Genomic DNA, 13,541 nt, shown 5'->3' with positions numbered 1-13,541 from the left:
AAGATGAAACTCCCCATTCATCATCTCACAATAAAGTTGTTGTTATTGTTGTAATTGATTGTTTTACTTCAAAGAAACAAAGCATGTGCATGACATCACGCCAAGAGGAGTCCAGAGTTTTCGGAAAACCATATGAGCCGTACAAGTGGCTTTGCAATGAGAGCGATTGTTTTCCCGAACGTGACAGTGTAACACGAGTGAGTATGACTGAGCGCTCTGAATAACAGAATAGATTGTTAAAGACAATTTTAGACAAAGGCAATACATTAGTTGCACAGTGTCTACCTAAGATGCCACCTGCAATGAAATTCGTTGCTGTTGTACTGTCTATCTGTGCCTTTGCTGAGAACTACGACGCAAAGAATGCAGCAAATCGACCAGAGCTTCAGGGGTATCAGGACTTCGAACGAGTAAGTGTGTGACTCTAGTATGGTTATCGAATATTGCGTGATTAATATAATATGTTTTCGGAGATAATATTTTCATTGAAAGCTGTGTACAACAGTGACCAATACAGGCAGTAATGCTGACTCATGCACCGTCATTTGCAACAGTTCAAGAACACGCAGGATATAGCATGCGATTGTACGCGTGCGTCAATGTCATCAGCAACTAGCGGAATACGAATTTCACAGTCATTGTCCTTTTGCACAGTGAGGTTTGTTGTAATTCGCTCGTTTGCCTTGGCTCTGAAAACTGTACAATGACCCTGTACCTATACAGAAAATGACCTGACTGTGCCGAGAAATTACACAGATGCTGCCGTTTCACGAATACCCTAGAACTGAGACTTTTAGAATATGATATAGCTATACAATAAACGACTACACGATTGTGGTAGTAGACCAGAATAGAATTTGGCGCTTCCTTGCATGGGGTATGGTGAGCGTGGCATTTTTGTTTACTTGAAATATTAGTTTTTGTACTGGTGATTCCTGAGTCTTAGAACTCCCGAAATCCTGGGATTGTAAAATCTGTCTGGATTCCGAATCCTAGTAGGGAAGTCTTGTAAAGTTAATTAAACCTGTTACAAGATGGAAATAAGGTCTCACTGAGCAAGATGACGTGAATATGTGCTCCGATATATATTTTCTCCAATATTGGGCTTATCGATCTCAATAACTGGAGCAAGAGGGTGTACATGCAACGTCGCTCTTGGGTTGAACAGGTCCGTCTAGATTTCACAGCGGTTATGACGGAGTGGCATTGCAGCTGACACAACGCGAGCAATATGATAAATAATATGCCATTGGGGAGGGCGGCTGGAGTTTCGCGGGTGCACACCAGCGCGGATCTCTCCCCTAGCGGCTGGAGCAGGAACATTTGTCTCCCCTCTCGCGGGTTGGTAGTTCTCGCAGGGCAGTTTGAACGTTTGGGCTGTCGTGCTTCCATAGAAAGGATGGACGGCGACGCGAAGAACTTGCCGCCGAAGGAACGGAAATCCGGCTGTCTTTACTGATTGCGTAATTAACTGTCACAACAGTATGGGGAAAACAAGGAGAAGTTCCTTCGATAACTTTTCATTCGTTCCCCGGGAAATGGTACGAGACAGCACGGAGGAAAAAGTAAGTACCTGAATGCGTCTGATACGCTGGTGATCATGGCGCGTTCCTTTTAGCACAGACGGTTCTTCTTGACAGCTGACGAAGAGGACAAGAATCTGCTGTGCGAACTTCGTCGACAATCATGTGAGCAACATCGAAGGACGTCCTTCGTACTTGCCCACCGTCTTTCCTCCTATCTACAGAAAGAAGGTGCCCGACGGCGAAAGAGACAAGAGGTGGTTTGGACCAAACATGGAATAGAGCACTACAATGTACTCATGATGATGCCAAGAACAAACTGAAGTACATGATACGGTGAAAACAGAGTAACAAGTGCGAAGTGCCGTTGAGTGAATTCGTTTTCGTAGCTCATAGGATATAGCTTCTTTTCATGAGAGAGTTTTAGTATATCGGGTACGCTATCGCCTTTGCGTACGGGAGGGCTAGCGCTGGTGGTTCTGCGCACTGCGCGAAGCTCTCTTTGTGGGCGGCGTTGTGGGCGTGCGCAAAATCATCAACGCTATCCGTTCCGCGCGCAAAGGCGATAGCGTACATGCACTAAAACCTGTAGAGGACGATAGTCTTCCTCCACATGAGTCCCGACCGGCGATGATGGTGTAGAGGAAGACCACCGTCCTCTACATTTGGTGACCCGAACAACGAACACCATGTTCGGAGCAATTCGGCTGGTTACTATCCCAAATTCCTGACGACGCCTTCGACGAGCACTACCACAGCGCCCTATACTTGGACCCACTGCCCGCAAACCCCGCCGTTAACGTACCCGGCGCCTTTCCATCTGCGGCCTCACCGTCCAGCACGGCCCGCCCACCTCTGCAGCCGTCCAGCATTTCACCCTCCCGGTCACGACGACAGCATCACGTCACAGGGTCACAGGGTCACCAAATGTAGAGGAGGTGGAGTTCCTCTACATGAGCCCCGACCGGCGATGATGGTATGCCACGGAGAGGCGATGACGGTGGCCTATCTCCATGGCCGCGCCGGTGGAACTGAGGCAGGTGCTTCAGGCGCGTGGCCATCTTCGTCATTGTCCACGGCCCGCTACAGGGGTATGCCACGGAGAGGCGATGACGGTGGCCTATCTCCATGGCCGCACCGGTGGAACTGAGACAGGTGCCCCAGGCGCGTGGCCATCTTCGTCGTTGTCCACGGCCCGCTACAGTGCTCCCCCCTCAGACGCGGAGCAGCGATAAGAAAGATAGAAGAATCACGTCTGTACCGGAGGGAAAGAGCAAGAGTGACCGTGGATGACGCGCACTGCTGGACATGTCCACGGGCGGCACAGCACACGTTGCAGGCAGAGGTCGATGAGTGGGGCGGGAGCGGCCGAGATGAGGTTTGCCAGAGATGAACTTTGACGTCGTCGAGGGCGTGGTCTGGCGTTGAAGTCGTGGCCTGGGGTGCCGCAACCGGCACGGGAGCGAGGGCTCGTAGGGTCCCAGGAAGTGAGGCTGCGTAGCCGTGAGGATTGCCGAGACGCCGGCTGATGCGTGCCGTGGCGTCGGCAGCCGCGACTGCCGAAACCGGCAGGCGAGCACGTTGTTCAGGTGTCGCGGCCGGCAGCGAGTGAGAGTTGAGATGCAGAAATGAAGAAGAGGGTGGTGAGTGTGCCGGGGGCCTTGGATAGCGGTCCCTGGAAGCGTTGAATCGATGGTCGGTGGGCGGATGCGATGATCAGTGAGCGGTCGGGTCGTTGCGGGTCTGTCGGTCGGTCGGTACGGGTCGGTCGGGTCCTTGCGAGTCGGGCGGTCGGTCGGTGCGGGTCGGTCGGATCGGTAGCGTGGACAGAAGCGGGACGGGAGCGGTCGGCGTGTTGATCGGCGAGCAGCGGTCGTGATGCCGTCATGATGAGGAATGGCGGTGGCTTCCAGGGAGAGCGTGCCGTGGTAGTGCTAGTCGATGGTGTTGTCAGAAATTTGGGATAGTCAAGGGCCTAACTGCTCCGAACTTGATCTTCATCGTCCGGGTCACCAAATGTAGAGGACGATAGTCTTCCTCCACATGAGTCCCGACCGGCGATGATGGTATGCCACGGAGAGGCGATGACGGTGGCCTATCTCCATGGCCGCACCGGTGGAACTGAGGCAGGTGCCCCAGGCGCGTGGCCATCTTCGTCGTTGTCCACGGCCCGCTACAAACAAATAGTGGTGAGCTTTAGTGCCTCGTACGCTATCGCCTTTGCGTACGCAAGGGATAACGTTGGTGGTTCTGCGCACGCGCAAAACAGAATGCGAGCTCCGCGCACTGCGCTGAACCATCACGCTATTCCTTACGTACGCTAAGACGATAGCGTACGATGCACAAAAACTCTCTTGTGAGTGTTGCAGACCGCTACCGGGAGCCCGGTATAGGCTACCGCGCTTACCGCACCCTGTCAACACATAAGATTATAAGTCACTCTGTATCTGTCAGTGGTTCCGGTATAAGGTACAGTAAGTTAACGGTGACCTTATCACCGCTCTACTAACGCTCGCTATTATAATGTGGGGTAATTTCTGGAATATACCGCCGAGGAGAAAATTGTGGAGACATATGACCTTCGTCATTATTTTCATTATTTTTCTTTTCGTTACAAATTTCTTACACAGAACCCGAACTACATTTCTGCAGTGTGACGCTAGCGCAGTCTCACTAACGCATATTAATAGTAAGGTTTAGTATACCGTATACTATCGCCTTTGCGTAAGTTAAGGGATAGCGTTGCTGGTCCTGCGCACGCGCAGAGTATAACGATAATTTTCCGCGTTGCGCAGAACCACTACGCTATCCCTTACGTACGCAAAACCGACAGCCAACGATATACTAACACTCACTAATATCTGAACTGAGAAGAAACGTCTTTGGACGCGGGTGATCCTCAACTCTACTTTGCCAACACTGGCTAACATTATGGAATCCACGTTACGTCGCTATCAGACGATACAAAATTCACGGATTAGTCCTAAGTTTAGGGGACATTTAATGCAACCGAGCCACATTTTGTCATCGTGGATCATGCATTCCTTTACGCGTGCAAAACACAGCGTTCCGCACGCTGTGAGTTGGAGCTCGGACTTCTGAACAGCAGTACAGTGACGGAAAAGCTTGGTAAAAGTTTTCAGAGCTGATCCATCCATTTTCACTCTTCGTTCGGCGTGTGCGCTCGTGCGTGTGCGCTAGACTGCCCCGCACTCGATATCTATCGATATCGGCTGTACAAATTCCCTTTCTCGTCTGCCCGCGCCTCTTTCCATCTTCTTTCCTCCTCACTTCGTGCTTATCTTTGAAGTTGGCTTTCTTACATGTCGTTCTGTTATCATGCAAAACCGGCATCAGAGGAGGCGTCCCAGAACTCTGGTCATGGAAGTAGGTGATTTTGAGCTGGGCCGTGATGAAGAACTGGGTATGCTTGCAGATGTTGCCTCAACTGCCCAGAGGCTTCCAATGGGCAAAGATGTGGTAAGCAAATGTGATACAGGGGCGGAACCAGGATTTTTCTGAGGAGGGTGTCCAGTCATGGACAGCATGCTGGACACGTGATCCAGGGTCAATTAAACGCTATTTGAAGACAGAAATTCAGGAAGGGGTCAGAACATCCGGACCCCCGTCAAGACCCGCCTCTGCTGTGATACCACAAAAAATCATAATGAGATGTAGTACGCATTGTAGTAGACATGATTCTCCTTCAGCGCTAATGAAACGCAACAAAATAACCACCCCTAAATCACGTAGGACTATATAGATTGACTAAATTTCCTGTTTCGTCTGATACGCGGAAAAAGTCTGCTCCACACGAAGGGACTGCTTAGACCACAGCAGACCAGAAAGAAAAGGCACCAACGTGATATTCCACTTGTGCCAATTTTTGCAGGAACTAACTCTTTTCAGCACCCATATTTTGTCAAACTATTGAAGAACGGAACAATTTTCCTGGCTCATTTGTTCGTATGGACAGCCTTGATCAGCTTGCACCATATGCATCAGCTTGCTAGCATATGAATCCTGGGCATATATTGTAGATGTGATTTGTATTTGTAATCGCGTGATGTACCCCCCCCCCCCCCACACACACACACTTGAACCATGTCAGATCTGCGGTATTGTTTAAATAAAAAATAAATAAACAAACATTGATGCGTATCTTTCACAGGGAACTGACGCTGAGAGCACACTGCATGCAAGCCAGTTGAAGATCCTGCTCATTGTCACAGACGGTGTGAATGCAGCATGTCAAGTAATCCACACTGAGCAGGTGGAGAAGGTGCGTACATATGAATACTTATTGACAAAGCCTACCAGATGTGGAAAATTTAAGTTGTCGCAGTAGTATTCACAGACGCCATATAATCCTTCCTTATTGGACTTGTTTGCTTCCAGGCAACTTGCACTGAGTCTTCTTGGCGAAGAGAATGCGATTTCCGAGGATTTACTACCTTGCGGAAGTCTGAGTTAGCCCCCCGGGACCAATTCAACGTATCGCTGACTGTATTCACAGTGCTCGTGAATCTTCTTCCAGAGCAACGGTTTCGGCTCTTTGACGTCAAACGTAAAGACAGGGTTGTGCTCTTTCGGATGAAGCATAAATTAGTAGTGAGTCTGAGGGCGCTTGCCACGCTGTTTGTGGTATTAAGGTCAACTGCGCGCCGTTCCTTTCATGTGACATTAGACCGTTTGAGCATTAAGCTCTAGAACTGGGTATTTGTACCTCCTCGGCACTGCATCAAGGAAACCATGCCTGAATGCTTCGAAAAGAATTATCCAGACAGTACCTACATCATAGACTGCACAGAAATCCGAACAGAAACCCCTTCAATCCTGAACTACAGCATGAGCTTTACTGGAACAACAAACGTGCATATACACTCAAGTGGCTCATTGGTATAATCCCAAATGGAATGGTGGCATTCATTTCAACGCCTTATGGAGGGAGACATTCAGTCTCAGATTACCCGTCATTCTCGCTTTTCGTCACTTGTAAAACCGGGGGAAGTCGTTTTGAGCGACAAGGACTTTCCTCCGATCAAGACGACTGCGAGTGGCCAAGGTGCTGTTCTCGTGATGAAGCGTTTTAATCACGGTGTAAGATAAAGGTAAGAGGTGATGACACCCACGCCAGCGAAGCGTCCAGATAATGTTCGCTTTCCAGGCTCCCTCGCCTGATCGCCATCTCTCGGCGCGCAGTAGGACTGACAGGACCGCCAAAGTTTACCTATGCCTTTCCCCGCGTTGCAAGCGAATGTCTTCTGCTCTTGGCCTCGGCAGCAATGCGCACCGTGCAGCTCTGCAGCTGTGCGCTGTGCGGCAGCTTGCGCACCGTCAGATGGCGATCAGGCCAGGGGGCCTGGAAAGCGAACATTATCTGGACGCTGCCTTCGCATGGCGAGACAAGAGAGTGTCATCACCTGTTATCTTTATCTTACACCGTGGTTTTAATGTAGGAGGGGGCCAGCTGTCAGTAGAAGACAACGGAATCTATAACTACAATCGCTCAGGTCCGCATTCACGTTGGACGAGCAATTCATTGGCTCAACGTGTTCAACATTCTAAATAACCCTGTATCCCTCACTCAAGAAATGTGAAAGGTAATATGTCTATGTGGGGCCCTTGTAAATTTCCGATCCCTTAAGACTTAGATGGCTACTAAACTACACTTCTGTGAAGACTGCATTGCAATCAGACTTGGAGGTATCATGAGTACCGTACTCTAAATACTGCATCTTAAGTACTTTTGCTGGTATCTTAGTATCTTACTGAGTATACGCTTTGTGAAAAGTATTTGTACTGTAATTAAAATACTTTTGCAGTATTTAGTACTCAGTACTGTAATTACTCTTTCCTTTTTGTCGAATATTCAGATGGGGATTCTTGTTTCTTCTTCTCTTCTTTTTTGCCGCACCTGACAGCAGTTGACCATTCCAGACCGTTTCAAAGGAAGTCCACGCTGTTATCATTTGGCTTGAAACACCACGTGTATCCTGACCTTAAACTGAACTCTCAGTGCAACGACTCCTCTTTTGTGCGAGTCTGTCCGATGTGTCCTCCAAAATAGAGTCAGTTTATTCATTTAGTGACTCTGTTTAGTGACCCTAGTCCAAACGAGCTGAGCCTTTTATTGTCCTCTTGCACCGCACTCCTACTTCGAGTTCTAACGTACGTTTTTGTGTGTTACGTTCTGGGAGGCCTGCATCCGTGGAGCGATTGTTCAGTGTTGCAGCAAATGTTTTTAAAAGAAAGTGAGGACGGTTGTCGGTTGAGCACTTTGAAATGCAGCTACTACTGCGTGCAAACAAAGCATATAAGTAAGCATAAGTATCTTAAATACATTTCATAGTGTTTACTCCTCTACCCTAAGTACTTTCATTTCTAACTATCTTTGCTGTATTTTAAAGGCACATGGAAAATGGGGAGAAAAAAAAGTTCTCTCTTTGACCGCGTCAAATGTGTCACCAATGTGTGTATTATGTTTTTACATAATAAATACTCTTCTGCCGAACATATTCTATAGACGCTCAGTTGGACGCTCAGTAACAGCTCAACTACATGGAGCAGCACCAATTCTTGGCAAGTCCTTGCTCTGCGCACGTTTCGCTGTTCCCCAGGGACCAGAAGCGTGTCCTATGGAAGCAGCTTGTAAACCGTCGTGAACGCTGCCGAGTCAGCAAAGCAAAGCGAAGTGGTAGCAGCTCTGGGGTAGAGTGCGGAGAGCGAAAAAGTAATAATAAGAATAATAAGCGGCGAAGATTCATAACGGCGGCATCTGTAACGGACGTCGAATGACGAATTTTATCGGCTGTCGGCCGTGGTGCCGTCAGACCTCGGCGAAATCACGCATGACCGCGATAACCGACAATAACCGCCATCACGATCACCAAAGGGATGAGTGTGGCTGTGATTGCAATCGTCATTGAAGTGCCCTTGCGGTGATCCCGGCGCGTTGAAATAACATCAGGAAAACCTGCGGTGATCGCGATCGCGATCGCGCTGACGGCAGTAATCGGTATTTCGTGATCCCTGTATTGCGATCACGATGCCGCGCCTCTGCAGGCACTTATGGGAATTACAATGTGACTCCTATCAGGCTGTTTTCCATGAGCGCGATTATTGCGTGATCGCGCTCATCACTGCGATCATGTTGTTATGCAAAAGCGCCAAGTATAGGGAAGCGCGCACTTTCTGGGCGGGTTCGCAACGCCGTGTGTTCCGAGTCGAGCCCTCTGGCTAGTTTTATATTATGGTTGATGCTCTTACTTCACGGCTGCCTACCCTCAACATCCCCTGCCCATAAAATTCAAATATAACAGCGATATTTGCATACAACGCTTGCCTTCGGATGCTTTCTCGATGTTGCTATCATACTCCGACGTCTCTGGTTTTTCATATCTCGTCTTCGCTGATCACTGTGTCGTTGTGAACCTGTTGTCAGGTGACCAAATGTCTGTTGTCACGATGCTAGAATTTTGCAATGTCGGCATGTGGTGATGGTTTGTGTCGTTTTCTGTTTGCCGCAGTTGGCTTCGCGGCTCCGGCATGTGGACATACTGGCGACGAGAGGGCCAATGGCGTCGTCAGTTAGGCAATCTCTGTCATAATTGGGAGCTTACATTGCGCTTCTAACACCAATTATTTATTCAGAGCGCAGAAATGCATGAAGCAAAAACATCCTAACATTGACATTGAAAAATACGTGTAGCCAAATGAGCTTCTAATGACTATACGACGTGGAATTTCTCCGGCTTCCTGCTCATTTTGACCCCTTCAAGCTTTCAGCACCGAGGATGACTTTTTCCACTGTAGTCGGGAGAAGTGAGGACCGTCGCGCCCTTTTATTGCACCGGCTACCCGAAAAAGGCGTTCGACGCCACCGGAAGCGGCCGGTATGCCAAAGCAGACCTCCGCTAAACGACCGAGCTTAGGATATCGACTGGTGTTATGTTTCCAGAAGGTGCAGACATCTTGCTTGTCATAGTCTTCCGCAAGAAACTCGTCACGCTCAGACATCTACCGAACTTCAGGCACCGGGAACACCAAATAAGGGACACTGTAGATGCAGAGTACTCTGGAAAGATCCACAACGTGCTCTGACCGTGCTTGAAATTCCCCACTATTCTTCCCTTTCCAATCTTTCGCGTGTTACAGGGAAGACACAGCATAAAATTTGTGTCCATGGTGTGCGGCTCATCAACGCAATCAGACCTGATTCTTCGCTGCTGCAGCAGCGGCGCAACACCTGTTGCCTGCACAACCACTGCCCAAAAGACCCCACACCCGGGCTCCAACAATTTTTTATTGCCATTGCGACCTTTGATTTGCCTATTTTTGGCCCGAAAGCACAATTACAAAAGGAAATTCACGCCCTCCAAGCCTTTGCTCTGTGCAAGGTGCCATTTGCCAACAGCGCAGCTACATGGTGATCGACAACAGAGAGAGGGCGCAGACAAGCTGGTTCATGATGACAAGGATGCAACCCGAGGCAGGGAAATAAACAACAGACAACAATTTCCTCAGACACAGCAACAAAATTTAATAGCAAAACCGTCACTATATACACAACAACCTCCGGAGAGGGGGTATGGGCACAAAGGAGGGCTTGCTGACGCAATGTCCACGTGCAGCTATCTCTAAAGATTCCCTGAGTAACCTCCGCCACAAGTTCCTTTCTTTACACAAAACTTCGGTTTCAGAGAAAATCGGTTGGCAATTGTTGCATTCACGTACATGGGCTACGAGTTCACTGGAAATGTGATTCTTCCCAGTATTTAGGTTATGCTCTTGCAGCCTATGATTCAAGCACCTCTTTGTTCGCCCCACATAGCATAGACCACAACTAAAAGGAACACAGTACACCACTCCGCTGGAACAAGGTACGAAGGGCTTTTTGTGCGTGACGGTACAGCTTTGTGATTGGGACAAACTTTCCGCTTTCAAAAACCGCTTTCCGCAAAAAAACCGCTTTCCAAAGCACTGCTGGGATGTCGGCCGCGAACTTTCTCACCATCTTAGAATGTTACCTGCAATCTACTGTTGTAACCTGAGAAGGAAAACCATATATTCAGGCCGAAGGTGTCTGTATTGGTGCTTCCGTTGCACCCATTCTAGCTGAAATCTACTTCAGTGTCCTTGATCGTTCTATTAGAAATTTGATAACCGAGACGTCCTGTGAACGTTTGTGTATACGGCGGTATGTTGACGATATCATTGTCCTAACCGATCTTCCGTCCTTGACGGCCGAGCTTTTATCGAGTAAGATCACGTCTTTCGCCCCGGAACTAACTTTTTCTATTGAACATCCCACAGAGCATAGACTGAAATTTTTGGATCTCACCCTGATTGCCGAAAGAGGCCTCTGTTGGTATTATAGGGACGCGCGCCTGAAGTTTAGCGGAACGATGCCAATTTCTCCCCTGTCGACGGAAGGCGAAACTACCGTCCCGTGTATGCCGGAGTGTGCTGCTGGGCGATTCCACGTGAAATGATCCAGCTGACCTGCTTGTGGCGGAGGTTACTCAGGGAATCTTTAGAGATAGCTCCACGTGGACATTGCGTCAGCAAGCCCTCCTTTGTGCCCATACCCCCTCTCCGAAGGTTGTTGTGTATATAGTGACCGTTTTCCTATTAAATTTTGTTGCTGTGTCTGAGGAAATTGTTGTCTGTTGTTTATTTCCCTGCCTCGGGTTGCACCCTTGTCATCATGAACCAGCTTGTCTGCGCCCTCTCTCTGTTGTCGATCACCATGTAGCTGCGCTGTTGGCAAATGGCACCTTGCACAGAGCAAAGGCTTGGAGGGCGTGAATTTCCTTTTGTAATTGTGCTTTCGGGCCAAAAATAGGCAAATCAAAGGTCGCAATGGCAATAAAAAATTGTTGGAGCCTGGGTGTGGGGTCTTTTGGGCAGTGGTTGTGCAGGCAACAGGTGTTGCGCCGCTGCTGCAGCAGCGAAGAATCAGGTCTGATTGCGTTGATGAGCCGTACACCATGGACACAAATTTTATGCTGTATCTTCCCTGTAACACGCGAAAGATTGGAAAGGGAAGAATAGTGGGGAATTTCAGGCACGGTCAGAGCACGTTGTGGATCTTTCCAGAGTACTCTGCACCTACAGTGTCCTTTATTTGGTGTTTCCGGTGCCTGAAGTTCGGCAGATGTCTGAGCGTGACGAGTTTCTTGCGGAAGACTATGACAAGCAAGATGTCTGCACCTTTTGGAAACATAACACCAGTCGATATCCTAAGCTCGGTCGTCTAGCGGAGGTCTGCTTTGGCATACCAGCCGCTTCCGGTGGCGTCGAACGCCTTTTTCCGGTAGCCGGTGCAATACAAAGGGCGCGACGGTCCTCACTTCTCCCGACTACAGTGGAAAAAGTCATCCTCGGTGCTGAAAGCTTGAAGAGGTCAAAATGGGCAGAAAGCCGGAGAAATTCCACGTCGTATAGTCATTAGAAGCTCATTTAGCTACACGTATTTTTCAATGTCAATGTTAGTATGTTGTTTCCTTCATGGATTTCTGCGCTCTGAATAAATAATTGGTGTTAGAAGCGCAATGTAAGCTCCCAATTATGACAGAGATTTCCTAACTGACGACGCCATTGGCCCTCTCGTCGCCAGCATGTCCACATGCCGGAGCCGCGAAGCCAACTGCGGCAAACAGAAAACGACACAAACCATCACCACATGCCGACATTGCAAAATTCTAGCATCGTGACAACAGACATTTGGTCACCTGACAACAGGTTCACAACGACACAGTGATCAGCGAAGACGAGATATGAAAAACCAGAGATGTCGGAGTATGATAGCAACATCGAGAAAGCATCCGAAGGCAAGCGTTATATGCAAATATCGCTGTTATATTTGAATTTTATGGGCAGGGGATGTTGAGGGTAGGCAGCCGTGAAGTAAGAGCATCAACCATAATATAAAACTAGCCAGAGGGCTCGACTCGGAACACACGGCGTTGCGAACGCTCCCAGAAAGTGCGCGCTTCCCTATACTTGGCGCTTTTGCATAACAACATGATCGCAGTGATGTGCGCGATCACGCAATAATCGCGCTCAGGGAAAACAGCCTGATAGGAATCACATTGTAATTCCCATAAGTGCCTGCAGAGGCGAGGCATCGTGGTAGCAATACAGGGATCACGAAATACCGATTACTGCCGTGAGCGCGATCGCGATCACCGCAGGTTTTCCTGATGTTATTTCAACGCGCCGGGATCACCGCAAGGGCACTTCAATGACGATTGCAATCACAGCCACACTCATCCCTTTGGTGATCGTGATGGCGGTTATTGTCGGTTATCGCGGTCATGCGTGATTTCGCCGAGGTCTGACGGCACCGCGGCCGACAGCCGATAAAATTCGTCATTCGACGTCCGTTACAGATGCCGCCGTTATGAATTTTCGCCGCTTATTATTCTTATTATTACTTTTTCGCTCTCCGCACTCTACCCCAGAGCTCCTACCACTTCGCTTTGCTTTGCTGACTCGGCAGCGTTCACGACGGTTTACAAGCTGCTTCCATAGGACACGCTTCTGGTCCCTGGGGAACAGCGAAACGTGCGCAGAGCAAGGACTTGCCAAGAATTGGTGCTGCTCCATGTAGTTGAGCTGTTACTGAGCGTCCAACTGAGCGTCTATAGAATATGTTCGGCAAAAGAGTATTTATTATGTAAAAACATAATACACACATTGGTGACACATTTGAACGCGGTCAAAGAGAGAACTTTTTTTCTCCCCATTTTCCATGTTCCTTTAAAATACAGCAAAGATAGTTAGAAATGAAAGTACTTAGAGTAGAGGAGTAAACACTATGAAATGTATTTAAGATACTTATGCTTACAGTAGTCAGAAAAACTAGCGTATCTCGCAGTGCCTATCTAGCAAAACAATTGCTAGATACGCTAGCTAGCGTATTTAGCATCAACAAACAAGACCGCCCCCGTCCCCGCCCCATCCCGCTCTTGCGAATGTTAATTAGGGCTAAACCACGTGAGCGCCAGCCCA

General features: G+C 48.7%; 1 protein-coding gene across 1 annotated transcript in view; it reads left to right on the top strand.

The window, feature by feature from the left end:
• Positions 1 to 284: 284 nt before the first annotated feature.
• LOC135369047 (uncharacterized) overlaps positions 285 to 13,541 on the top strand; it is an 87,278-nt gene continuing 74,021 nt past the window's right edge. The window contains exon 1 of the mRNA XM_064602672.1: positions 285 to 410. Within this exon, the coding sequence (XP_064458742.1) occupies positions 291 to 410 (120 nt within the window). The 5' untranslated portion in view covers positions 285 to 290. The remainder of the gene's footprint in view (positions 411 to 13,541) is intronic.

The sequence above is a fragment of the Ornithodoros turicata genome, chromosome 1 (genome assembly GCF_037126465.1).
Source record: "Ornithodoros turicata isolate Travis chromosome 1, ASM3712646v1, whole genome shotgun sequence".
Classification (NCBI taxonomy): Eukaryota; Metazoa; Arthropoda; class Arachnida; order Ixodida; family Argasidae; genus Ornithodoros; species Ornithodoros turicata.
This window is presented reverse-complemented; position numbering and strand designations above follow the sequence as displayed.